Raw genomic sequence first — 25,373 nt, forward strand, 5'->3', positions numbered from 1 at the left:
ATGTGTCCTGGACGGGCAAGTGTGTCCCCACACACTGAGATGACATTCGGGATTCAAGGTCAAAGCAGTGGTGGAGTGAACACGCAGAGCACAACCTCACGCATACCAGCTCCCCTGGCCAGTCCCAGGCTGCAACCTGCGTTTCGTCGGTGAATGTGAACACAAACAGCTCTCCAGGAAATGTGTGTCTGATGCAGTGGGTCAGGGGACCTGAGAGGCAACTTAGTGGGGTGCCGAGACAGGCCAGGGGGCCTTGGGTTTCATCACGCGTCTGCCCCTTCCTAGGGGCATATTGCTTCTGGTGATCTTGGGCACAGTGCTTCACTGCTCACAGCCTCAGTTTCCTCCTCTGTAAAATGGGCATATCGATAGCACCTGCCTCATAAAATAATGTTTGAAAAGTGTTCAGTGCAGCCTGTCACGTATTATACACTCATTAAAAATTAAAAATCTCTAGTCTGAGCTCTGCGTCTAATTAGCTGTGATACTTTGTAACAGTCATCTGGTTTCACTGAGCACCAGTTTATTCACCTGTGAATCATGACTGAAAAATAATGGATTTGGAGAATTGGGTTAGAATCTCCCAGTTTTTCTGTGCTTTGTGATTTGATGATGAGATGTCGATCAGAAAGTCACAAAGGAAATGACTGATAGATTTAAAGGTTATGACAACACTGTTAATCGGTTGTACCTCGAAACAAAAATAAAAAGTTTAAAAAAATAAATAAAATAGGGCTTCCTTACAGCATTCAACTGCCATAAATGCCCTCCCCCAAGGTTTTGACTCTTAATGCTGGAGAAAAGTCTAAACTGCATTAAGAAATTACATAAATAAATATTGTGACAAAAAGTAATAAAATAGGTAACTAACAAGTTGCCAAAGCTTTATTGACTACACCAAAGCCTTTGACTGTGTGGATCACAAGAAACTGTGGAAAATTCTTAAAGAGATGGGAATACCAGATCACTTGACCTGCCTCCTGAGATATCTGTATGCAGATCAAGAAGCAACAGTTAGAACCGGACATGGAACAACAGACTGGTTCCAAATTGGGAGAGGAGTATGTCAATGCTATATATTGTCACCCTGCTTATTTAACTTATATGCAGAGTACATCATGAGAAATGCTGAACTGGATGAAGCACAAGCTGGAATCAAGATTGCCGGGAGAAATATCAGTAACCTCAGATATGCAGATGACACCACCCTTATGGCAGAAAGTGAAGAACTATAAAGCCTCTTGATGAAAGTGAAAGAGGAGAGTGAAAAATTTGGCTCAAAGCTCAACATTCAGAAAACTAAGATCATGGCATCTGGTCCCATCACTTCATGGCAAATAGATGGGGAAACAGTGGCTGACTTTATTTTCTTGGGCTCCAAAATCACTGCAGATGGTAACTGTCGCCATGAAATTAAAACACGCTTGCTCCTTGAAAGAAAAGCTATGACCAATCTAGACAGCATATTAAAAAGCAGAGACATTACTTTGCCAACAAAAGTCCATCTTGTCAAAGCTATTTTTCCAGTGGTTATGTATGGATGTGAGAGTTGGACTATAAAGAAAGCTGACTGCTGAAAAATTCATGCTTTTGAACTGCAGTGTTGGAGAAGACTCTTGAGAGTCCCTTGGACTGCAAAGAGGTCCAATCAGTCCATCCTAAAGGAAGTCAGTCCTGAATATTCATTGGGAGGACTGATGCTGAAGCTGAAACTCCAATACTTTGGCCACCTGATGCGAAGAACTGACTCACTGGAAAAGCCCCTGATGCTGGGAAAGATTGAAGGAGGGAGAAGGGGACGACAGAGGATGAGGTGGCTAGGTGGCATCCCTGACTCGATGGACATGAGTCTGAGTAAGCTCCAGGAGTTGATGATGGACAGGGAAGCTTGGCGTGCTGCAGTCCTTGGAGTCTCAAAGAGTTGGACGTGACTGAGCGACTGAACTGAACTAACAAGGATCTACTGTATGGCAGAAAAAAAAAGAAAACTTATTTCCTTAAAAGTTATAAGCAAAATTAAAAGACAAAAATCAAACTGAAAGAACTTGAGAAAATAAGTGTCAGTGTCCTTAACATAGAAATTGCTTCTTAAAACTCAACTGAAAGCATTATGAACTCAACAGAAAAACTGGCAAAATGCACAGAAGAGATAGTGCACATGGATAATAAAAATGAAAATCTGTTCCAACTTTACTTATAATCAAAGGAAATACAGTTAAAATGACTTTTTTTTTCTGCCTATTGTGACTAACACATTGATGCCCATCCTGTACCAGGAAAAGTCATTTACCCAAAAGTTTCCTCCTGGGAATGTGGACAGACCACCTTCCCACAGGCTCTGTGGTTAGGTGTGGCCATATGACTAATGGACTAGGAGAGTGGCAGTGACTTAAGTTACCTCTGTGAAGCTGTCAGCTCAGTCTCCCATGCTTTCCTATTTCCCTTGTTTGTTCACTGAATGGGAAGTGGAAAAAAAGAAAAAACAGTGGAGGATTCTGAGAATCTGTCACCCTGACAATGGTGACATCCTTAGGTGAAAGGAGACTGGCTCCCTGGATGCCTGCATGCCTGTGTGGAGCAGAATGCCCCTGCCAACCCACATCAGATAATGAATTGAGCAAAAACTTTTTTGTGTGTTAAGCCTTTGAAACTCTGGGATGCCTTGTTGTAGCTACTTGTTTACTGTAACTATGCATCAAATTGGAAACTATTATAATGCTAACATTATTGGCAAGTGTGTTGATTTTACCCATTTCAGTGGGATTTTAGGTGGACAGACTGGAGAAGGAAATGGCACTCTAGGACTCTTGCCTGGAAAATCCCGTGGACGGAGGAGCCTGTGTAGTCTAAAATCCATGGGGTTGCAAACAGCCAGACGCGACTGAGTGACTAAGCTTTCACGTTCACTCTTTTTTAGAACAATTCATATGTAAGAAGGATTTTAAATAGTTATACCTTTTGGCTTAGTGATTCTGGTTTTAGGAATCTACTATAAGGAACGAAGCAGAGAAACAGGTAAAGAATTTCCTATAAGGATATTTGTCACAGATTCTAACAATAAAAGAATTCCTTAGATATGTTATCTGGCTTCCGTGGGGTGAACTATTAAACAGCAATTAAAATATTTTAATATTCTATAATAAAATATAGAATATATGCTTATATATGTCATCTATATATTACTTATTAATATATACTTATGCATAATCTTTATATTACATATTAATATTTACTTATGTATGTTATCTATATGTTCTATATATAATCACTTAAATAGTTTTGCATTTTATTTTTCACTTTAAATCATAAGCATTTTATTAGTAACATTCATATTTTAATCACTGTATAGTAGTTAACCCCATGGAAGTCAGATAACATATCTAAGAAATTCCTTTATTGTTGGAATCTGTGATGAATATCTTTGTAGGAAATTCTTTACCCATTTCTCTGCTTAGTTCCTTATAGTAGATTCCTAAAGCCAGAATCACTAAGCCAAAAGGTCTAACTATTTAAGATCTTTCTTACTTATGGGTTGTTTTCAAAAAGAGCGTATCCACCTTCCCTGGGGACTCAGACAGTAAAGAATCTGCCTGCAATACAGGACACCTGGATTCAATCCCTGGGTCAGAAAAACCCCCTGGAGAAGGGAATGGCTACCCAGTCCAGTATTCTTGTTTGAATTCCATGGACGGAGGAGCCTGACAGGCTCCAGTCTATGGGGTCACAAAGAGTCGTCCACGACTGAGTGACTAACACTTTCACTTCATATAAAATTATTAAGCATAAAAATAAACACCAGCAGGAAAAACACCAAAAACATTGAGTGGTTAACCTGATTGTGAGGTTATGCGTAATTATCACTTTCCTCTTTATGTTTCCCTGTTGTTTTCAATTTTTCATCAATAAACATGTGCAATTTTATAAACACCTTTTTTCTAAGTGTTCCACACAGCCGTTAAGTCTCACCTAGACCCACCTCATGGATGAAAATGACACTTGCTGGCTGTGAGTTTGTTCTGTTAGTATTAGTACACTTGGCACACCCACCTTCCCTGCTGTGTGTGTGTATGTGTGTGTTTGTGTGCATACACAGATGTACACAGGTGATTGCCAGAGGGCCAAGGGCTGTTTGTAGATGTCAGGACCTGGACCTTATAGCAAAAGGAAGAGGAGGTAGGCCAGAAGGGCAGCTCCGCCTGAGCCAGAGTTGCCCTTCGTCCCACGGCCACCTGCCTTCGATCAAAAGTGCCTGGAGAATATATTGCTTTTTGCAATGAGATGGCTCATCATCTTGGAGAAGGCTTGGGCAGCACATCAGAAAATCTGTGGTTCTTGTGCAGAGCTCAGGCTGTGGAAGTCTGACCTTGTTTCCTTCGATGTCTACAACCCAGGGATTACAAATCATTCTTGGCAGAGGATGCTGGGGAGGGATTGAGTGGAAAATGGAGTCTGACTGTAGGTATCTTTGATTCCTAGTGAGGGTGGCCTGCATCCCTTCACAGTTCACTGTGATGTGTGTCTGAAGAGAGCAGAGAATGTCATTGATGGTGTTAATTTCAGAGACAGTTATAGTTATTACAAAGCAGTAGAGTCTCTATTCAGACTGTAGGCTGGGCATCAGTACATTTGAAATGTATTACAATCATGCCTGAAGAGAAGGCCCTCCAAGTGAGACTGAATGTAAGTTCTTCCTGTCATCACAGAACACCTACTATGCCCTGAAGTGCTGTTCTAGGAACCAAGAATATAAAAAATAAGTCCTTGAGAAAAGTCTTTACTCTTCTGTAGTGTCCTGTTATGGGGAGGAAAGGAAAGCACTAATCATAATGATACACTGTGACAATTTCTGGGTTCAGTTCAGTTCAGTTCAGTCGCTCAGTTGTGTCCGACTCTTTGCTGGATTAGAGTTCTGAATGTGAGACCTACACAGAAGTAGAGAAATTCAACCAGGCTTATCAAGTGCTGTAAATCAAATGACTAAGTAAGTAATATTTGGATAAGAGAAAGCATTCTTACTCCAAATACATTTTTCCCTTTTATCTGCAGTATCATGTCATCTGAAATTTAAAAAGCAACTCTGTACAGAAGCAGGAACAAATGGCTCATTTATTGAAAATATCTTGCCTGCCTGATATTTCTACCCTGGACTGTTTTCCTGGGTTACCTGGGAAACATTTTTTAGGAGTGAAAACAAATATACACCACATTAATTTCGATGACCGTGAAATGATGTAGTTTGCCTTGAAATCCTTGACTAATCCATGCTGATTACCTAGTTTCTCCAGAGAAGAAAGGAGAACTAAGGTGATTTCTTTAATGAGTTAGCAAAACCTGCTGTAATGTGTTTGCTTAAAAGTATCCAGAGAGTTTTAAGATCTTCTCAACATTTTTTCTTAATTCCAGTTCTCTGGGTTCTCAGGATGCTCTGGGCAAGCCAGCCGATTTGCAGAACGGAGGGTTAATGGGAAGAAATGAGTTCTGTGGCTGAGTTTGAATATGGAATGTGGAAGAAGGATGGGCTTTGCAAGGGGCAGGAGAAAAGACCAAAGACAGAGAGCAGAGGGAATGTCAGGGGACCATCTCTCTGGCTGGCCTCAGCCCAGTAGGTGATACTGGAAGTGTGACGAGGCCTGGGGCCCCAAGGTCTGTTTTCTTAATACCCTGGGCTTCCCTGGTGGCTCAGATGGTAAAGAATCCACCTGCAATGTGGGAGACCTGGGTTTGATCCCTGGGTCGGGAAGATCCCCTGGAGGAGGGCATGGCAACCCACTCCAGTATTCTTGCCTGGAGAATCCCCATGGACAGAGCAGCCTGGTGGGCTACAGTCCATGGGATCACAAGGAGTCAGACGCGACTCTGAGCACGGCAGCGCAGAGCGGGACAGACCACAGCACTGCTGCCCGGGGCAAGATTTCCTGAGAGGGCTGTGGCGAACGGTGATGGCCCGCAGAGGGCTTGGGAGGGTTGGACCCGCTGTGGAGGCAGCACGCATCTGCAGGGGCCTGGCGCCTTCATTCTGTCTCCAGGGCAGCCTGTAGCAATTCATTCAGCGCCTGGCAAGTCAGTAAAAGTCTGCTGGAGACACACACCATTCATCCTTCATTCATTCATCAAGCTTTTATTGCATAGCCACTGTGTACCAGGCAAAGATGAGTACAGATGTAAAGATGAATAAACTTATCCCAGGCCTTGAGAAGCTCCCCATCCAGTGAAGGAGAAGCATAAACAGAGCATAGAGCAAGCATGCCTAACACCTCTGTTAAAAGAGATGATAATCCATTCTCTCGTAAGCTTCTAGCTTCTGTCCTATACCGCCCATTGTTGGCTGGCAAATTTGCCCACCTTGTTGTTCATGGTGACTCTTCAAAGGATATTCCTCTCTCAAAAGAATAATGTAAGTGCTAACAATAAAGTCCACTGTGATATTTACTTTTTGGGACTGTTGGCGTTCCTTTTGCCTGTACCAGCCATTGGGCACTCAGTCTCGGGTACTGTGTCATTGTGAAAGAAATATTTATTTATGTATTTGTGTGTTGGGGTTTCCCTTGTGGCTCAGCTGGTAAAGAATCCTCCTGCAGTGCAGGAGACTTGGGTTCGATCCCTGGGTTGGGAAGATCCCCCGGAGAAGGGAAAGGCTGCCCACTCCAGTATTCTGGCCTAGAGAATTCCATGGACTACAGTCCATGGGGTTACAAAGAGTCCGACACAACTGAGCGACTTTCACTTTCACTTTTGTATGTTTATTTGGCTGCCTCAATAAAAGTTTAAGCTCCTCAAAGGCAGGGATCCCCCCACCCCTTGTCATATGTACTATCTCGCATGAAGCTTCCTAACCCAAGAGGTATTGAAAGCTCATTAGCTGGTAACCTATATGCCCCGCATACAAATACTCAAGGATGATCTCAAGGTGACTGGTCCCAGCCCTACAGAAGACATGGGACCACTCTGCTGTGTTGTGACTTGAGGAATCCAACGTATCCATTGAGACTTAGAATGTTCCTTGACTCTAGACGATACCAGGGAAAAGATAGCAGCAGACGCAACCTCTGTTTTGCTCCTTTAAGCTGGCACTTTTCATGTGTGGATAGCAAGCAGCATCAAAGGATGGTTAAGTGCATAAACTCTGGGCTCAGGCTGCCTAGGTTGTATTGTGACTTTCCTACCTGCTAGCTGGGTGACTTTGGGAGAGTTATTTAATTTCTTGGTACCTCCATTTCTCAATGATACCTCTTTCATGGGGTTGTTGTGAGGATAAAATGACTGAATATAAAATGTTCAGAATACCATATGACACATGGGACCCACTCAGTAGGTGTTTGTTAGATTTCCCAGCTACAGTATTATTATCTGAAATAACAGGTTATTACATTGCTCATCTTGGCTCACTTTTCTCTAAGTGATGTTCACGGCACAGTCAAGTCAGGTCTTGAAATGTTTCATCTCCTAGCAAAATAGGTGAGATACACCAAGTCTCCTTGGGGTAGCATCTATCCCTCCATTCATTCATTTATTGAGTATCCAGCTATGATTCTCAGCTGGGTGGGAGGCAGTGAGTCTAATAAAATGAAAAGAGGAGAAGCCCTGTGGTTGGTGGTCTGTCTTCAAGTCCAAGTCCTACCATTGCATGGTCTCAGTTTTGCCATGAGAATTAAATCACATGCTTATCTCGTGTATCTAATGTGTAGTAAAAGTTGATTCCTGACATTGAGTGTTCTTCTGCTTTTCTGATCATTTAAGACAGAGGTGGGTTGGATGCCCTGATGTTGGGAGCTGACACCTGGTACTCTGGTCTGCAGACAACTGGGCCTCAGGTAGGGGTGCTGTACACAGTGGGCGGGAATTCTAAGAGAGGACAGTTCTGTGAGGAGACATGGGCGGGGCAGGAGAAGGTGATGTTGGCGTTATTGGTGAAGACACGACAGGGCAGGATGGAGGCTCCGGCGGCTCCAGCCTATCAGGACCCTCGGGGGGCAGCTTTCACAGAGGAATAGGTAGGTTCTGAGACTTGTCCTCACTACATGATCCGCCTGGGTGCTGACTTGGGGTCTAAATGGCCCGTCTCTCTGAAACCTCTGGTTCTCATTCTTGCACTGGTGAGTCACTTCCTCTCCCCAGGGACTAGGGCCCTTGTTTGTCTGGGTGGTGGCTTTCCCTTGTGGGAGGACGGGAGGGGGACTGGCCTGTCTGTGGTTGGGATGTGGCCACAAGTTGGTCTCACTGAACCCAAACCTGAGAGGCTGAGCAGATGCTTCTTTCTGGGGTACACTGAAATCAGAGACGGGGTCTTCCAGGGGTTCTGCAGGCCAGGAGGAGAAGGGGCAGGAAGGATGCTCAGAGGTGGACTGTAAGAAAGGGCAGCACAGCTGTGCCAGTGCCGAGGGCACGGTGACCCCCTCTGGGTCAGGGAGCCGTCTCCTGTCCTGAGTCACGTCTCTCCTGGCCTCTTTCCATCCTCCCGTCCCCAGCCTTTGCGCGTCCTGCCACATCCTCCCCACCCTCGAGGCGTTGGGGCCTGTGACTTTGGCCTGAGCCATGTCAGGTGCCTGGGCCAGCCCTTCCTGCGAGCTCTCTGTGGAAAGGAGAGCCAGTGGGGCTTCCAGCCACCAGGGAGCATATGTTCCAACAGAAACTAGATTGATTATTTTTTGTTCACTGTCAAGAAAGGTTATAAATCAACAGGAGCAAACCCCCGAAGGTGACTCACTGCACAGATAGCGTGTTTACTCAGTCCTGGAGCTGTGGCCAAATGGGTTTTTGGGAAACTTCACTTTCATCAGGTCCCTCCCCGCTCCAGAACCTACAAGGACTCTTTCTTATCCATCTCATCAGAATTCTCCTGGCATTTCCCAGGGCTTGGGTAATATGTCTTGGCTCCATCTTCACGATTTTATTCCCCCCATCACAGCGAGAATCCCACAGTGCCTTCTGATCCACCAGAGCCAGGGTTTCTAAACTTTGCTGACCAGGAGCCTCAGTGAGACATCCCTACTTAGCCTCACTGTGTGTGATAAACACTGCTATTTTCTCTTTCATTCTTTTCTATTTCATTTAAAAAGGTGCAGGTCATGACTCACGCAGTTGATTTCATGACAGACTAATGGGTCATTACCTACAGTTTGAAAAGCAGAACTGATTTCACACACACTAATCATGGTAGCATGTCCAAGCTTGTACTGTTCGCTGCAGGACAGGCCACAGGCCAGTCAATGGAGAGACAAGTTTTTGGGAATAGTGACTTTATTTGGAAAGCCAGTCGGCTGTGAAGATGGTGGACTAATATCCCAAAGAACCATCTTGCCCAGGTTTGGATGCTAGTTTCTTATATAGAACAAAGAAGGGGAGGTGAAGAGGTAAAGCGAAAAGGGTTATTGCTGTTGTTTAATTACCGAGTTGTGTCCGACTCTTTTGTGACCCCACAGACAATAACCCGCCAGGCTCCTCTCTCTGAGGGATTTCTCAAGCAAGGATATTGGAGTTGGCTGCCATTTCCTTCTCCAGGGGATCTTCCTGACACAGGGATCAAACCTGCATAACCTGCATTGCAGGCAGATTCTTTACCACCAACCCACTAGGGAAGCCCTCCAACAGGGTGATAAGTTGTTGGAGTGATTTCCTGATTCCAGCCAGACTCCCGAGGGTGTGTGTCAGTTTCTTCCTTCCTTCAGCTATTACAGGTGGGCCTGGTCAGGAGGTTTCCTGGGAGCTAAACAAAGGTATTTTAGCTTAATGCTCAGGTGTGGGAGGCAGGGTTCCCCGAGATGGACCATTATGTACACTTTAAACTATAGGTAACATCCCTTGAGTGATTAACTTGTAGCAAAAGCAATATAATGAAAAGTTAAGAGAGAAAGATCCAACATGGAGTCAGATTTGTTATTCTCTATTATAGTCATGGAAACCCAAGTGGACCCCAGGAGATGCTCACCTTGTGAGCGTGTTTTATCTCTCAGGAGATACAAGTGACCAGTCACTTCTGACAAAAAGTTGGTCAAAAAACATTCGAGTAGTGGCCTCCACAATTTTTTTTTTTGATTGCACCCCATCAGTAAAAAATGTTTCAGCATGTTGCACTGATCTATGTTTGGTTATTTTTTTAACCTACCAGTGTATGATGTGACCACATAAAACATACACTCAAAATGGAAATTTTAAAAGGGTGGCATAAAGATGAAAGGAACTGTATTTTAAAATGACATGCTAATCGTGTTGGCTTCATTCTGTTATCAGCAAATATCCGAAGGCAAAATACACAGAAAGAACACAGTTCATGGTTATCAGCAGCAGTTGTAAATCTATTTTCAAACCATTTTGATGATTTAAGATGTTTTTCTGGTTGACTTCTTGTCAGATTTGGAAACCACTGCTTTGTATCATAGCCTCTTTCCTCAATGTTGCCCTTCACTTCCTGACGAAACCAAAAAAGCTCCATCAGCACCTCCTTTTGCTACTTCCGTCCACCGGAAACCTGGGGAGGGTCACTTTTGACACCTCTTTCCCGAGCCCACCTCAGCCAGCCATTTACTACCTTCTGGGGATTGTACTGCTCAGTAGAGGCTCAGCTCTTCTCATGTTCCCCTTCAGTTGCTCCTTTCCTGCCATGCTGCCTCCTCCTTCCTCCCAGTTCTTCACACACCTGACTGACTCCTCCTCACCCCTCAAAACCCAGCATAAAGGTCTTCTTCAGAGGGACTGCCTCTGACCACTGTCCAGTCTACTTTCTGAGGCACCTTGCACTTTCTTCCATGGTTCTCATCACAGTTTTATTTTTATACTTATTTATGCTTCACTTTCTTTCAGGTGTGCAGCCCTCCAGCATCTAGATTGTATCGAGTTGGCCAGAAAGTTCGTTCAGGTTTTTTTTCTGTTACATCTTATGGAAGAACTCAAATAAAATATTTGGCCAACCCAGTAATTTCCTTCAGGGCAGGGGCCATGCCTGATGTGTGTGTGTGTGTGTGTGTGTGTGAGAGAGAGAGAGAGAGAGAGGGTGTTTAGCATCCACATCATGGACTCTCAATACATATTTAACACTCACAACAAACGTATTACAGATAGTACCCCCATTTTACAGGTGAGGAAGTTGAAAGTCTAAAAGGTTAATTGCCTAAGGTTACCTGGTTAATAAGTGGGAAAACTGGCCTTCGACCCAGGCCTTTCAGGTTGTAGTGTACACTCTTGCCAACCCCTCTGGATTGTTCTTTTGTAACCCGCACAGGCTCTAAGGGCTGATTTTCAGTCCTACCTTCCTTGTTGATACTAGCCCCCTAATGTGTCTCCTCCTGAACTAGCCCCATTTATGCTCAGGGTATCTGCATCACACTCTTCACCCTAAGTTATTCTGGATGACTCTGACCTTTTCTGACATAATTTCATGTCCCTAAAACTTATCCACGTTTTAGGTTGGAAAGTAAGACCCTACATTGCCTCATCTTCTCTTGAATTCCATAGCACCTTGGAAAGAACCTGAGCGCCCCAAATACTAAGTAAATAATTACTGATTAGTTGATCATTATCAAGAGCTTGGCAGAGATTTCATTTGACTTCCAAGTTAAATCCTGTCTTTGTGCATATCCGCTTCCCAGCCAAGAGTAAGAAGACCGTGCCTCGGATTCAGAGGGGTTTTAACTGTTCCAATTTGCACTTCTTGGCCTTCTTCCTGGTGGATCTCAGTGTAATTTTTGGCTGAGACCCAGGAATTTAAGGGTCTTCAATACCATGAGTAATTTCATGAGTTGCTGATGGCTAATTAGGGGTGATTACAGTCAAGAGGTTTGACTGTCTTAATAACCCCCAGAAATGGCTGGTGGTGACTTTAAACATCTTGATTATTTTCCCCTGCAAATGGAATTTTCTGATTCTTCTGACTGTCTTTTCATAAGTCCTTGTAATTTATCCCCCACCTCGCCTTTCTAGTGAAAAGGAAATGTGAAGTCCTGAGGAGAATTTGGAAACCAATGATTTTGGAAAACTCTGGCTTTATTAGTGAGGACTCCTGGGTACACCTTGAAACCCTGCTTCATTTCTTTGTCTTTCCCTGGGAGGAGGTGTGTGAGGAGAGGAGTCTGGACCACGATCTTTCTCCCCAAGTTCCATTACATTCCAACCCAGCCTCCCATCCCAGGCTGTCTGATGCTATTTATAATTTACCTTTGAAATCATTGCCTCATTTGACAATGTTAAGAAATTGTGTTTAGCGTGGTTTTCTGAATGGAGTAGTGTTTGTAGGTGAGTGTTTGTACCTTCCTATTGTTACTGTGACAACAGACTTTATGTTACTTGACCTCTTCCTGCATCAGTATCTTCAGAGCTATTTTTATTTTTTTCAAAAATTTATTTATTTTTTTTTGCCATGCTGTTCACGATCTTAGTCCGTGACCAGAGATTGAAGCCAGGCCCAGAGCAATAAAAGCGCTGAGTTCTAACCACTGGACTGCTGGGGAATTCCCCAGAGTTACTTTTAATTGAGTGTCCTCTGTTCTAGGCACTGGGCTAAGCGTATGACATGTGTCCACTTGTTTAATAATCACAACCCGCGTCAGTTCTTTAGGACATATTTTTTGAACAGGTTTTCTTTATTTATTTTTTTCTGTTTTGTTGTTTTTGACTGTACTGCACGGCATGTAGGGTCCTAGCTCCCCCACCAGAGGTTGAACCCGTTCCATCTCTGTGTGGAAGCATGGAGTCCTAACCACTGGACCACCAAGGAAGTCCTGAGCAGTTTTATTGAGATGTAATTCACATGCCATATACTTTGCTAATTTAACATGTACAATTACACTTTTTTTTTTAGTGTATTCACAAGATTGTGCAGCCATCATCACAATGTAATTTTAGAACATTTTTGTCACCTCAGGCGAAATCCTCACACCCTCGAAGTAGCCCCTCTCCACCCTCCAGTCCTTGGTAATCATGAATGTATTTTTTTTGTCTCTATAGATTTGCCTATTCTGAACACTTCCTGTAAGTGGAATCATACAATATGTAGCCTTTTGTATTTCATTTTTGTGATGTTGTCGAGGTTTGTCAGTATCCAGACGTCATTTCTCTTTATGTCTAGGCAGTATTTTTACCCTTATTGTACAGCTGGGGTAACCAGGACACAGAGGTGAAGGGACTTTCTAATGGGTCAAGTAGTCTTTAATGGATGGAGCAAGATTTCCAGTGCGTGTTTGTCTAATGACAACTCTGCTGTTAGCTTAGACTCTGAAGTAGTTATATTGATGGTAGCTTATTAAACATTTTCTATGGGTCACTGTGCTGAGTGTCCTGTAGATTTGTTACCTCACGTTCATACATAATCAGCTTTCATTTGGGCAATCTGGTGACCATAACTGGGCATAAGTGGGCAATGGTATTTTTGTCTTAATGTCTTCCATTTGCTTACTTCTTGTTGAACGGGCTGGCCTAAGCTGTAGAATCTTAGATTCTAGATTCTTTGTAAGCCGATGATACTAAAAATAGCATTGTTATTCTTCTGTAGGAGTTGAACATCACCCCCATCTGCAGAAAATTGGCAACATCTCTGAAGAGCCCTTGCTTTTTCCTGGGACACCCAGGATCATGGTTTCCTGTTTCATGGAGTCTCTCAGGTGAGTGGAAAATCTTTTGAAAAGGAAATAGGAAAATAAGAAATTCAATATTTGAATTTTACTGTATATTTCTTCTAGTAATGAGCCTTGAGGGCCTGCATCTCACAGATACTTTTGATATGCCATGTACATATGTGTAGTAAGTTTGATGCTCACAAAGGCTGCTGAGGCCTGGACAGCTGTGTGCTGTGGTGAGAAGTGCTTAGACTGAGATTAAGTGGCTTGGGCTCTGTGCTGTGCTCTGCTATTCACTGAGAGATATCTAGGACTCAGAGTTTTCATTGATTATTTATTCATTTGATGCTCTGCTTGTCATATGGGATCCTAGTTCCCCACCCAGGGATCGAAGCCGTGTCCCTGCATTGGAAGCACGGAGTCTTAACCACTGGAGCGCCAGGAAAGTCCCCTCAGATTTTTCTTAAAAAATATTAATGGACTTGTGGGTATTTATCATGGCTGCATAATAAAATTACCTGAAGAACTTTAGAAAATACTGTCCTCTGGCTGCATCCCCACAGATTGTGATATAATTGATCCGGTATATTTAAAAGGTGGCCTCTCTGGTCCTCTTTGTTCAAAGTATCTGTGACTTGCCCCTGCATTTTTAATTTGATACTGATATTAACCATGCAGAGTAAGTGGAACAAGTAGTATGGTCTTTGTATGCAGATCAGAAAATCAGTGTTTATCTCCTGATGCCCATTCCTTCAGTGCAGACTCAGGGGAAGGGCTTGGTACTCTGGAATTTAGTCTGTATATTGAGACTTTTTTCAAGATTTCCTAAAGATGATAGACCCCTTTAAAAATTCTTCAATCACAATCCTATGTAAAGAAAACAAAACAAACAAAAAAAAAAAACCCCTCATCATTATAAAATAGCCAATGGCAGTATTTTATTAAGGGAAATTTATTTTAGAAGTTTGAATTTGTAATGTTTACACATTATGAGATTCATGAGTCTATTTGCATAAACATCAGAATTTGGAATCAGAATTTACAGATGATAGCTTATACGTTAGCCTCTGCATCGAGTTTATCTTGTGACTAGTTTTAGCTGCATAGTAATCAGAAAATCTTGGTCCATCTAGGTAAGTAATTGCAATTGGTACCAGTTCTTTAGTGAAGCTCATTTTACAGTCTCAGGACACTCTTTAAAGAAATTGACTCAGAATCTAGAAAGAGAAAAGAACTTTTTGTTACAAAGCTGAATCACTAAGGTTATCTTGTAGTTTTTTTTTTTTCTCCACAACTAGGACAGTCCCAAATGCCCAAAATTTACACTGAAAAGTGAAAACGGTCTATAACATGTTATTATGGTGGTGCCACAGGTACTGGCTCAACCAGGGCTAAAGCATTTTCAGGCAGATGCTCTTAGCCCATGGCTGGCATTTCACTGAGGACAGCGCGTGTGTGTACTCTTAGTCTGTAATTGCTTGTGTAATTTTACATGAGCTGACATGTGCAGGCCTGCAGTCCAAAGACCCATGCAGAGCTATAAGCTTCTTCATCAGTGACATAAACTGGTGTGTCAGAAAGAGTCAGAGAAGGCAGCAAGTGCTCCATTCTGAGGCCTCGACAAAATCCAGCCATGAACAGAGCAGCCTGAGTCTCTCAGTGTTCATTTTTGGTATCTAATCGAAATCAGCATGTGGACAGTTTTTAGCCACAGTTCAAAACACAGTTTAAAAGCTGTTTCAGGACATAAAATGTGTATCCAGTTTGTGGAAGCTCCCATGTCCTGCTCTAAAACCACAGGGGAGTGAGACATGCTGTTGGACCACTCAGTCACGTTAGGACCACAGCCTATTTGAGAACAGCCAGTGGGAGAACACAGAAGTGGAAGTCATAGTCGTATATGTAATTGAATTAAAAAGAGCAGCAGATAAAACGTTTCCCTGTGTAGTAAGCGAGTGGTAAAGCAAGTATAAGTCTGGCTGCTATCAGAAAGGCTCCCTTGAGTACTGAAGACCCTCAGAAATGTGGGGCCAACCAGGCTGGATAGGAAGGGCTTCATTTGAGAGAAGTCCCTTTTGCAAATTTTTTTTTCTTAATGTTTGGAATTTTAATTGATGCCCCTGCAGTTAACCTCTGTAATGATCTGTGATATGGAGGCCATCTCCCAGGGAGGCCTGGTGGGCTCACCTCCAAGCTGTGCATTATTGCAGAGAAATTGCCAACAGATTAGAAGTTAGCAGAGTAGGAGCTGTTGAAAGCTAGATGTGGCCTTGCTACCCTCCAGGCAGAACTCTGGGAGTCTTAACAGGCTTCTGGGATTAGGGTCCTGCTGAAGGGATTGTTTGAAAAGAGCTGCTCAGTCGGACGATGCTTCCCAGCTGACTCAGAGGTTAGCAGGAGATGTGGGTTCGATCCCTGGGTCGGGAAGATCCCCTGGAGGAGGAAATGGCAACCCATTCCAGTATTCCTGCCTGGGAAATCTCATAGACAGAGAAGCCTGGTAGGCTACAGTCCATGGGGTTGCAAAGAGTTGGACATGACTGAGTGACTAAGTCATGTGACTTAGTGACTAACAACAACTAACTGAGTGACTAACAACAACTCAGCAGGACATTTCTTCAACAGTCCTGCTCTAAGGAAAGAATATATGAGTTATGGGTACAGGCAAGTCTTCAGGAGAGCACAGCTGAAGATTTCCACCAAGTCTCCTTCTTTATAAGCCAGGTGCTCATAAACCATTTTGCATTCTGTTTCAAGGCCCACATAAATATATCTTAACCTGAGGGGGGAGTGGGGGGGAAAGCAAGAATGTTTTTTGTTTAAATACTTTTCAAAATGTTCTGGTAGAAAGGGCCATGGTTACTTTAAGAGTAAAAGCCTTTGATAAAACTGGTAGATGAGAAACACACAGAGACACACAAATACTCAGGGTTTAAAAAAAGAATATTGATCAAGGCAGCCAAATACATAGAGATTAATAGGAAAAGCTGGAGGATATCTCTACCTATAGAGAAAACAGGTCAAAATTAGGAGTTAGTCACCAACAAAACCCCTGAGAGGAAAAAAAACATTTAAGGGGATTCACAATTCTGATATGCAGAGATTTTGTTTAAAAATCCCTCCCCAGTTCTTGCCAAGCCACAGGGAAACAGAAAGCCAGCTTCTCCCTCACTGAAACAGACGGAGAAGCCCTGAGTATTAATATAGCAAGAGTGCCTCTGCCATGCTCAGAGTCTGTAGTAATAAAAAGAGCCATGCTTAAATCCAGTAGCAGAAGAAACACTAAGACTAACTCTGCATGGAGCTGGTTATTGAGTTGCCTTTGGACCTTGGCTGAATCTTGGATCGTGTGCAAAATTCAGGACAGGTGATATCCATTTGGAGCAGAGTTGGTCAAGGCTAGATTAAGATTTGTCACCTATTACAAGTTAGAGAGGAAAAGGCACTAAGTAATACAGCAGTGTATTTAGCTCTTAAAGACTTGCTCCAAATTGTGCAGTTTTTTTTTTCTTGTATGTAAAAGTACATCTTTGTGTGTTTGTTCAGTGATTGAGAGGAATGAAACTCAGTTTTCTCTCTAGAAGCAGCATAACAGTTGAAGATGACCAGCCAACCAAGTTTCTTTAGAGTCAGTCACCCTGGTCAAGGGCTCTTTCTTTACCTCGTAGAGTGCTTTTGTGCAGTTGACATAATATATCTTTGAAATGAAAACACAGAGGAAAACAAAACTATTGAAAATGCCAAACAAATGGTTAAAGCTGATCTGGGGATTCTTATTTGGAATAGTAGTTTTTGAAGAAATACAGATGTAATTAGAGGGATTACAGGGTTAGTTGGTGATTTTTATAGTGCTTATGAAGGAGAGTTCTGGATCATTTTAAGGGTTTTACAGGTTGATGGCCCTAGGTCAAGTGTCTGGTTTTAGTCTTCTGAAACGTGAGGCTTTTCTTTTCCCTGATACACACTTCAGTACAGGAATAATACTGTAATGCCTGTCAGCTACTTCACTGAGAAATACAACCATAAGGGATTGAGGAAATGAGAACAAGAAAGGTTCCAGTTCTTGGAGAACTGGAAAAAGATCCTGAAGACAAAACGCAAGGAAGAAGGGGGTTGAAAAAGTCTAAGTGCGAGGAAGAGAATGCCCAAAGTCGTGACAGCTGAGGTGTGAAAATTGAGACTCCCTTTGGAGTAGGGAAATCTGTGAAATTGGGAAGCGTCATGGGATCAGTTAGTGTTCCTGCGCCAGTGACCAAGAAGTGGGGTGGAGGAGGAGGGGAAATAAGAGAAGGAAAAATACAGGGAAGAGACGGAGAGCGGAGGGACAGAAGGATGGAGAGAAGCCCGAGGAAGGAAGGGGCAGGAGAGAGGGCATGGTGGGAGGGGGGCAGGAGGAGGGGTAGGAGGAAAGGGGAAGGGTAGGAGGAGGAAGGGGTGGGGCATAAGGGAATGGGCGGAGCATAAAGGAAGGGAGGGGCATAAAGGAAGGGGAGAGGCATAAGGAAGGGAGGGGCATAAGGGAAGGGGAGGGGCATAAAGGAAGGGAGGGGCATAAGGGAAGGGGAGGGGCATAAAGGAAGGGAGGGGCATAAGGGAAGGGGAGGGGCATAAAGGAAGGGAGGGGCATAAGGGAAGGGGAGGGGCATAAAGGAAGGGAGGGGCATAAGGGAAGGGGAGGGGCAGGGACAAAAAGCAGAAGAGGCCAGGCTGGGATCCTAAGTATTAAACTTAAGGATGTCACGAAGGCAGGACTGAATTGCTCTGGCCCACATTGAAACCACTACCCAATTGATGTGTAATAAATATTGGGTTGGCCAAAAAACTCATTCGAGTTTTTCCATAAGATGTTACGGAAAAACCCATTGGAACTTTTTGGCTAACCCATTATTTGTTGAACATTGAATGAATAAATTAATAATTCTCTTTGTTGCTGCTGCTGCTAAGTCACTTCATTCGTGTCCGACTCTGTGCGACCCCACAGACGGCAGTCCACCAGGCTCCGCTGTCCCTGGGATTCTCCAGGCAAGAACACTGGAGTGGGTCGCCATTTCCTTCTCCAATGCATGAAAGTGAAAAGTGAAAGTGAAGTCGCTCAGTCGTGTCTGACTCTTCGCGACCCCATGGATTGCAGCCTACCAGGCTCTTCCATCCATGGGATTTTCCAGGCAAGAGTACTGGAGTGGGGTGCAATAATTCTCTTTAATGTGAGAGAAATAAAGTAGATTTTTCTTTCCTAATCAGGATTTTTACTTAATTATAAAAGTAGGTTAAAGCAGAAAATTTACAAGTGATACAGACACACACCTTTAACAGTTTATTTTTAACATAAAACACATGTACTCTCACCAAATGTTTGATGTGGGGGCCAAGGACTTTTCCTTGAGCGTGAACCCCCGATTGTCTTTCTTCCACAAACCACACCCATAGCTTTATCAAAGGTTTCCATTTGGGTTTCTTTCAAGTGGAATGAGAATCTAAGACATTTGCAAAGCAATCTGAGTATAGAATGATGCTGAATTTTTATTATTTTTGCTTCTAATCATTTACAGTTGTCCAATCCACACCAAATTTGCCAATGTTTTTTTTTTTTCTTGGCACCTTGCCTTTATCAAGTCTTTTCCAAAGCATTCAGCTTCATTTGTGTAGAAACAACTACCAACTACTCTTTCTTTTTGCGTTTTGTTTCATGGGCTTGTGTACTGTTTGAATATTTTATGTAATTACAAAGCCCTGGCATTACCAATTTGGGGACCGTGGTTAAATTCATAGGAATACAACTCATCTGGTGAGTGCAGAAGAGTACCAGGGAAGAACCTGCTGGAATCTTTTGTGAAGCCCAGTAGGAGCCATCATGGTAGGCAAAGAGGCTAGGAGGAAATAAAACAGTATCTTGGAGGACTGTATTGGCAAACCCCTCCCTATGAAACGATGGCAGGCGTTCAGACAGTATTGTTTTTTCTTTATGCCTGGCACAGTCCTGCACCTGGCATGTATCCTCATCCCTCAGAACTTAACAGAGGGATTTTCTAGAACCTTCTGTACCTAAAAGGTTCAATGCAGTTAAGGTGTGTCACTGAGCTGCCAACTACCTGTTCCTTATGTACGGAAATAAATTTGTATGGCTCAGGTTAACATCGACTTTCCCACCCGCTTCCCTGGGGTCAGAATCAATATCTCCATCTTGCAGAAATCCACCCTTTGCAATTGTCCCCACCTCCACCCCCCCACCCCGCCCTGCACCTCACAAGTTTCTGTTTTTCCAACAGAGAATTCTAGGGATGTACTTAGAAAACACTTTATTGATGTAAGTGTCGTTCACAGCAGCACTTTGTATTTCTTGGTGACTGGCATTTCCCCCCTCTCTCTCTCGTTTTCCTTTTTCCCCTCACTTCATTCTCTCTTTCCTTTCTTTTATTCACTTGCTATTTATTGGCTCTGTGTTTGGACTAAGACTGTGCTGGTTGTTCTGTTTGCTGCAAAGGTGTATCAGAAACAGTTTCCTTAAGAAACCTACCACTGAGCTGAGGAATTTACTGAAGAGTTTTGTGTCTTAAAAAGCTGTGTTGAGGGACTTCCCTGGTGGTCCAGTGGCTAACACTCCACACTCCCAGTGCAGGAGACCTGGGTTCAATCCCTGGTCAGGGATCCCACATACTGCAACTAAGAGTCCGTAGGTTGCAACTAAAGATCTGACATGCTGCAATGAAGATCAGAGATCCCACATGCTGCAGTCAAATAGATTAATTAAAAAAGAAAGCTGTGCTGTGACAGGACACCTCACTCTTCCAGAGACCCCAGTCCAGAAAACACAAATGGCTGTGAGAGTTGAGAACCTGGAAATAAGCAATAAAAACAAATATGCAGTTAGAAGAGGTGTCCTTAAGTCCATGCTCTAAAATGGAAACATTTACTCCACGACAGCCAGCCAGGCCTTTTCCTTGAACCTGTTTGGTCTTGGTTTGGCTGCAGCTTGGTTGTCTAAAGGTTTTAGCAGCCAAGGCTGACCCGAAGGAAGCGGAGTTAAGAGGCACAGGCTCATCCACAGTAAGGTAAGCAGTACCTGAGAGCAGGGAGGAACCGGCAGAGGGCCAGCTGGATTCAGAAAGCCCCAGGCTTCTCCAGTGCTCTCAGCCTGCTCTGCTCCACGGCTGCCACCTTCTGCTGCGCAGACTGATGGATACTCACTCTGGTGACTCTGGGCCATCTGATCAAGGGTACTGCAGCTCAGCATAGTCTGTATGAGAAAGCAGGGCAAAGAAATAGAATGGATTTTTTTAAAAATTTGGAATTTCAGTGGTTAGTTTCAATTATTTTAGAATGTTCTCTAGTGAGACTGGTACATGTTTTCCTGTATCTACTTATTCTCTAATTATTTTTTTGCAAGAAATGACAGAAAGTAAAACAGATGCGGGAAGCCACCACCTTATACAGACTGGGGAAGAAAATTGGTGTAATAAAATGACAAATGCTTGGTTTCACAGTGTGTTGTGTCCTAGGAGGCCCAGACCATAGTGGTTAAGGGTCCAGGCCGAGACACTGACCGTTGGCATTGGAATCAGGCTTCACCACTCAATAGCTGGGTGTACCTTTCACTAAATGACTTGGCCCCTCTGTGCCTCAGTTTCCTCACCTGCAGAATGGGTATAATCAAAGTGTCTGGCAGGATGGTTGTGGCAATTAGATGAAATAATTCTTGTAAGTGTTGAGGTCAGTGGTAACTGTGTAGTCCTCTAATGTCATTTGTAACTCATCTCCTTCCCTACTTGCCTTTACTGTTTAACTGCTGTGAGAGGAAGTTAGAGGGTTGGACTGAATACAGTAAAATGAATGCTTAGCAATCATTTTTGATCTCCAGAGTGCAGTAGGTGGAGATTTCACTTCAGTGCTAAGATTTTGGCTCTCTTTTCAAAGGTCGATATAATTTTATTCCTGATCAGGTTGCTCCCAAAATATCTCTTGGGTTGTATTAACTAAAGAGGAAAAGAAGTAAAGTTTTTTTTTTTTCCTCTCTTTTTCTTGTTTTGTAGTTTGACAGTGTTCAAGTGGCACTGAGTTCATTGAGATAATCCCACGTATACAGTGTCTGTGACATGATCCACCCTCACTAGAGTCAAGGATGATTGGGATGGGGGTGGGGGTTTGGGGGAAGTGTTGGCCCAGGCAAATACAGAAGGGCAAAGTCCCAGTTCCATGATGTCAATCTTGTACCAAATTTCAATGAGCATTATTTTCTACAGGAAATGAAATGATGGAGTGTTTAAAGTCTAGAACAGGGTTGGGTAAATGGCGTGACTTTTTTTTTTCTGATTGGTGTGAACTGTTGGGCTGTTTCTTCTGCAAGGTGAATCGGAAAGTCTTGCTAGGAATGTGGCTCCCCCCACCGCTTGGAGGGGAGTATGTGATCTGTGTGCCAAAGGCCCTGGTAGCCTTCAATCTGTCAAAACGTTGCAAGCTGGGAGCAGTTTGCCAAAGCAAACTATCAAAGTGAAATAACACACGAGTTGCACACACACAGACACACACATGCTCTCCCATTCCCCAAACATTAATTTTGAATTGGGTCAGCAGGAACAAGACTTTGGGCCAGATTGCCAGTGTTTTGAAGAGCTGTGGGCACAACTATGGACTACCAATTAGATAGGTATGTGTGAGGAGGGTGGGGTGTCCTAAAGTGGAGTCTGCAGTGTAGGGGTGGGAAACTTCCAGCCCTTGGCCGAGTTTCATCTGGCCCCTGGGGTTATATATTGCTCTGGCTGCTGCAATTGCAGTCCAAAGAATAATTTCCCCTCTGGGGGAATTTATTCTATTCCATTCAGAGCAGAGCCCACTTAATAACTAAGATTTTATTCCAGCATGAATTTTATTGGGTACCCCTATGCATCTGAGCCTCACTAGGGCCTGACTTGGTGAAGAAAAGAAGCATTTGAACATCTAAACATAACTCGCGTAGCCTTTTTGCAACAAGAAGCACTCACAAACATTTTATTGCCAGACCTTGTGTAAATCCTTTAAGAACAAGTTTGGGGGAGGTCATGTAGAGAATCCAGTATTCTTGCCTGAAAAATCCTATGGACAGAGGAGCCTGGTGGGCTATAGTTCAAAGGGTCACAAAGAGTCGGACTCCACTGAGCAACTGAACACACACATGCAGAGGCTCAAAAACATACTGATTTTTATAAATCCCTCATAAAAGAGCTTTTAAAACTCCCAACATTACTTTGGACACTTTAAAATGTGTTAATTTGCACTATTTCCACTCATCTTGAAATTTCACCAGGTCACAAGATGATGAAGGCTTATTCATTAATTCAATGAATTAAGCTCTTTCTATACAGCAGACACTCTGCTTGGTGCTGGGAGATAGAGGAGTGATGCTTATATCCTAGTGGGCAGAAGAAGAAGTTTAAGTGAATAAAGACATACTATGTGAGATGGTAGGGCTTCCCTGGTGGCTCAGTGGTAAAGAAACTGCCTGCTAATGCAGGAGCCACAGGTTCGATCACTGGGTTGGGAAGATCCCCTGGAGGAGGAAATGACAACCCACTCCACTGTTCCTGCCGGGGAAATCTCTTATACGGAGGAGCATGGTGGGCTACAGTCCATGGAGTCACAAAAGGGTTGGACATGACTTAGCAACTAAACAACAGCAGCACGTGAGATGCTAAGTGCTGTGGAGCAATAGAAATAGGCTAGGTTGGGAGCGGGTGTCCTGGGGAGGGAACATGCTATAGCCATATCTGGGAGGAGAGTTGACCAGGCAACCCTGGAATGTAGTTCCTCCAAGAGAGTGGAAAACCTAAAATTTTCCCTTCTCCCATTTTCCACTCCTTCTTCCACTCCAAGTCCCCCTGACTATTATGGCAGTGCAGCCTGGGATGAGTGGTTATGCAAAACAGCTCCTGATTGCATTACAAATATGTGGCTTAGGTGTGTGCCAAGAACTTTGAGGGGCTGAGGTGTAACACATTTCTGGAGCTGCTGTTTGTTTTTTTAACAAAACCACACCAATCTGGTTTTCTTTTAAAATGAGTAAACAGTGCCAGAATGTGTTACAAGTGATTCAGATTTGTGGGCACAGCTTCATAATGTACTTTCTTGCACGTAAACTCAGTTGAGACAGTCAGGGCGGGTGCTGTTATTCCCATTTTACAGATGAAGGAACTGAGGTGCAAAGGTGATCTGCCCAAGGTTATATAACCAAGGAGCATAAACTCCCGAATTGTGATGCCCGTGTCCCTTGGTTTCTAGAACAACCTAGATCTAGTAAGAATGCAAGTAGAAAATAATTGTTCTTTTCTCATCACCGTGTTCACACCTACTTCTTTAGATGCCCCTGCCTTGTCAAGGGAAGGCAGTTTTCTGGTCCATTGCAGGTTTAATGAGCAGTCTACTTAAAAGTATCAAAAAACCCCCAAAGATGTGTGTATGTGTAGGAGGGATAGCTTTAATGGTTGCATGTCCATCCTTCAGAAGTTTTAGTTTTCTTTTAGTAGCTTTAGTTTTCATTTTCCTTGAGTCATTTTTGGATGAATCTAAGACATCAGTAACTTCACCATCCAGACCTGCACCCTTAGCCTCCTCTGTGCTGAGCAGCACAAATCCAGGTGCCTGTGCATTGAATAGTACAGAGACAGAACATTTTCATCCTCATAGAACGTTGTCTTGGACAGCACTGGCTTAGAGCCTCAGCAAGTTATAAATCAACTCTTTGATTCTTTTCACCACTCATTTTCATATTTTTCTGAATAGATTCCTTACTTGGAGGGATTTTGTGTATATTTTGCTACATTAAAAGAAATCTAGTCAGATATAAAGTCTTTAGTCTCTCGTCCAATTTAAAGCTCCTTTCCTCCCACATCCTGGGCCTGCTCTGGCCCCAGAGCACTGTAGCAGGGAAGAGCGGGCTTGGCTGTTTTCTTCATGCTCCTGGTTCCCCTCTGAGCCCTCTCCCTCTGGTCCTTGTTCCTCCAGGATGGACCATGAGGCAGAGAGGTAACTGGGCATAGAGGATCCCAACAGGAGTGGTGCCCACTGTCAGCTGATGTGGCTGTCTTGGCTCGGCAGATGTCAACACTGTGGATTCTCCTCTGGGTGCACTTTGGTCCTTTGAAGAGCCTCCCATCACTGGGGTCTCCTGCTGTGGATCCCCTGGTGCAGGCTGTGCAAACATCGGCTGCCCCTTTACCGTCTTCCCCTAGCTCCTGGGCCCCCTGGGTACACACCTCATATCACCCTGTGTTTTGGGGGTTACTTGATCCTGATGAGTTATCTTCTTTGAGGAGGTCCTTACTGCACAACTTAAGTCCCATTTTCCACAGGAGAACCCCAGCCTCTCCTGCCCCTGCAAGTTCTAGGTACACAGACTTCTCATGCTCCAGCCCTCTCTCGCCACTCTGTGCTCCCAGACATTCCAGCTAGGTTTTGACCTTTAGATACTTTTCAGGGGACAATCAAGCACCACTCGGTATATTGCAGACACAGAGGGTCCAGATCAAGCTCTCAAATTGTTGCCCTCCTTATTTCCTCCCCTTGTAGCAGGCTGGAGGGGCTGTGCTCAACACTCCTGTATCCCTAGCAAACGTGTCCCATTCTCCAGCCCACACCCCTCTCCTTGTTCAGGCCGCAGGGTGAAGATGGGTGGGGCCAGAGGAGGACACCTCCCTTTCTGGTCCTGAACAGATGGTTGCATCCTTCTCTTTGGAATGTGTGGGTGTGTCATCCCCTAGGTTCTTAGTTTTGGGGCCTCAATGCAGCAATGCATTTAACACCTCGGTACACAGGCACCTGGCATCCGTGGGGTAGCAAAGAGTTAGACATGACTGAGCCACT

General features: G+C 43.8%; 1 protein-coding gene across 1 annotated transcript in view; it reads left to right on the forward strand.

Annotated features, from left to right (window-relative positions):
- THSD4 (thrombospondin type 1 domain containing 4) overlaps positions 1–25,373 on the forward strand; it is a 624,907-nt gene that overhangs the window by 16,305 nt on the left and 583,229 nt on the right. The window contains exon 2 of the mRNA XM_070468752.1: positions 13,481–13,589. Coding sequence (XP_070324853.1) covers positions 13,561–13,589 — 29 coding nt within the window. The 5' untranslated portion in view covers positions 13,481–13,560. The remainder of the gene's footprint in view (positions 1–13,480; positions 13,590–25,373) is intronic.

Source organism: Odocoileus virginianus, chromosome 6 (assembly GCF_023699985.2).
Source record: "Odocoileus virginianus isolate 20LAN1187 ecotype Illinois chromosome 6, Ovbor_1.2, whole genome shotgun sequence".
Taxonomy (NCBI): Eukaryota; Metazoa; Chordata; class Mammalia; order Artiodactyla; family Cervidae; genus Odocoileus; species Odocoileus virginianus.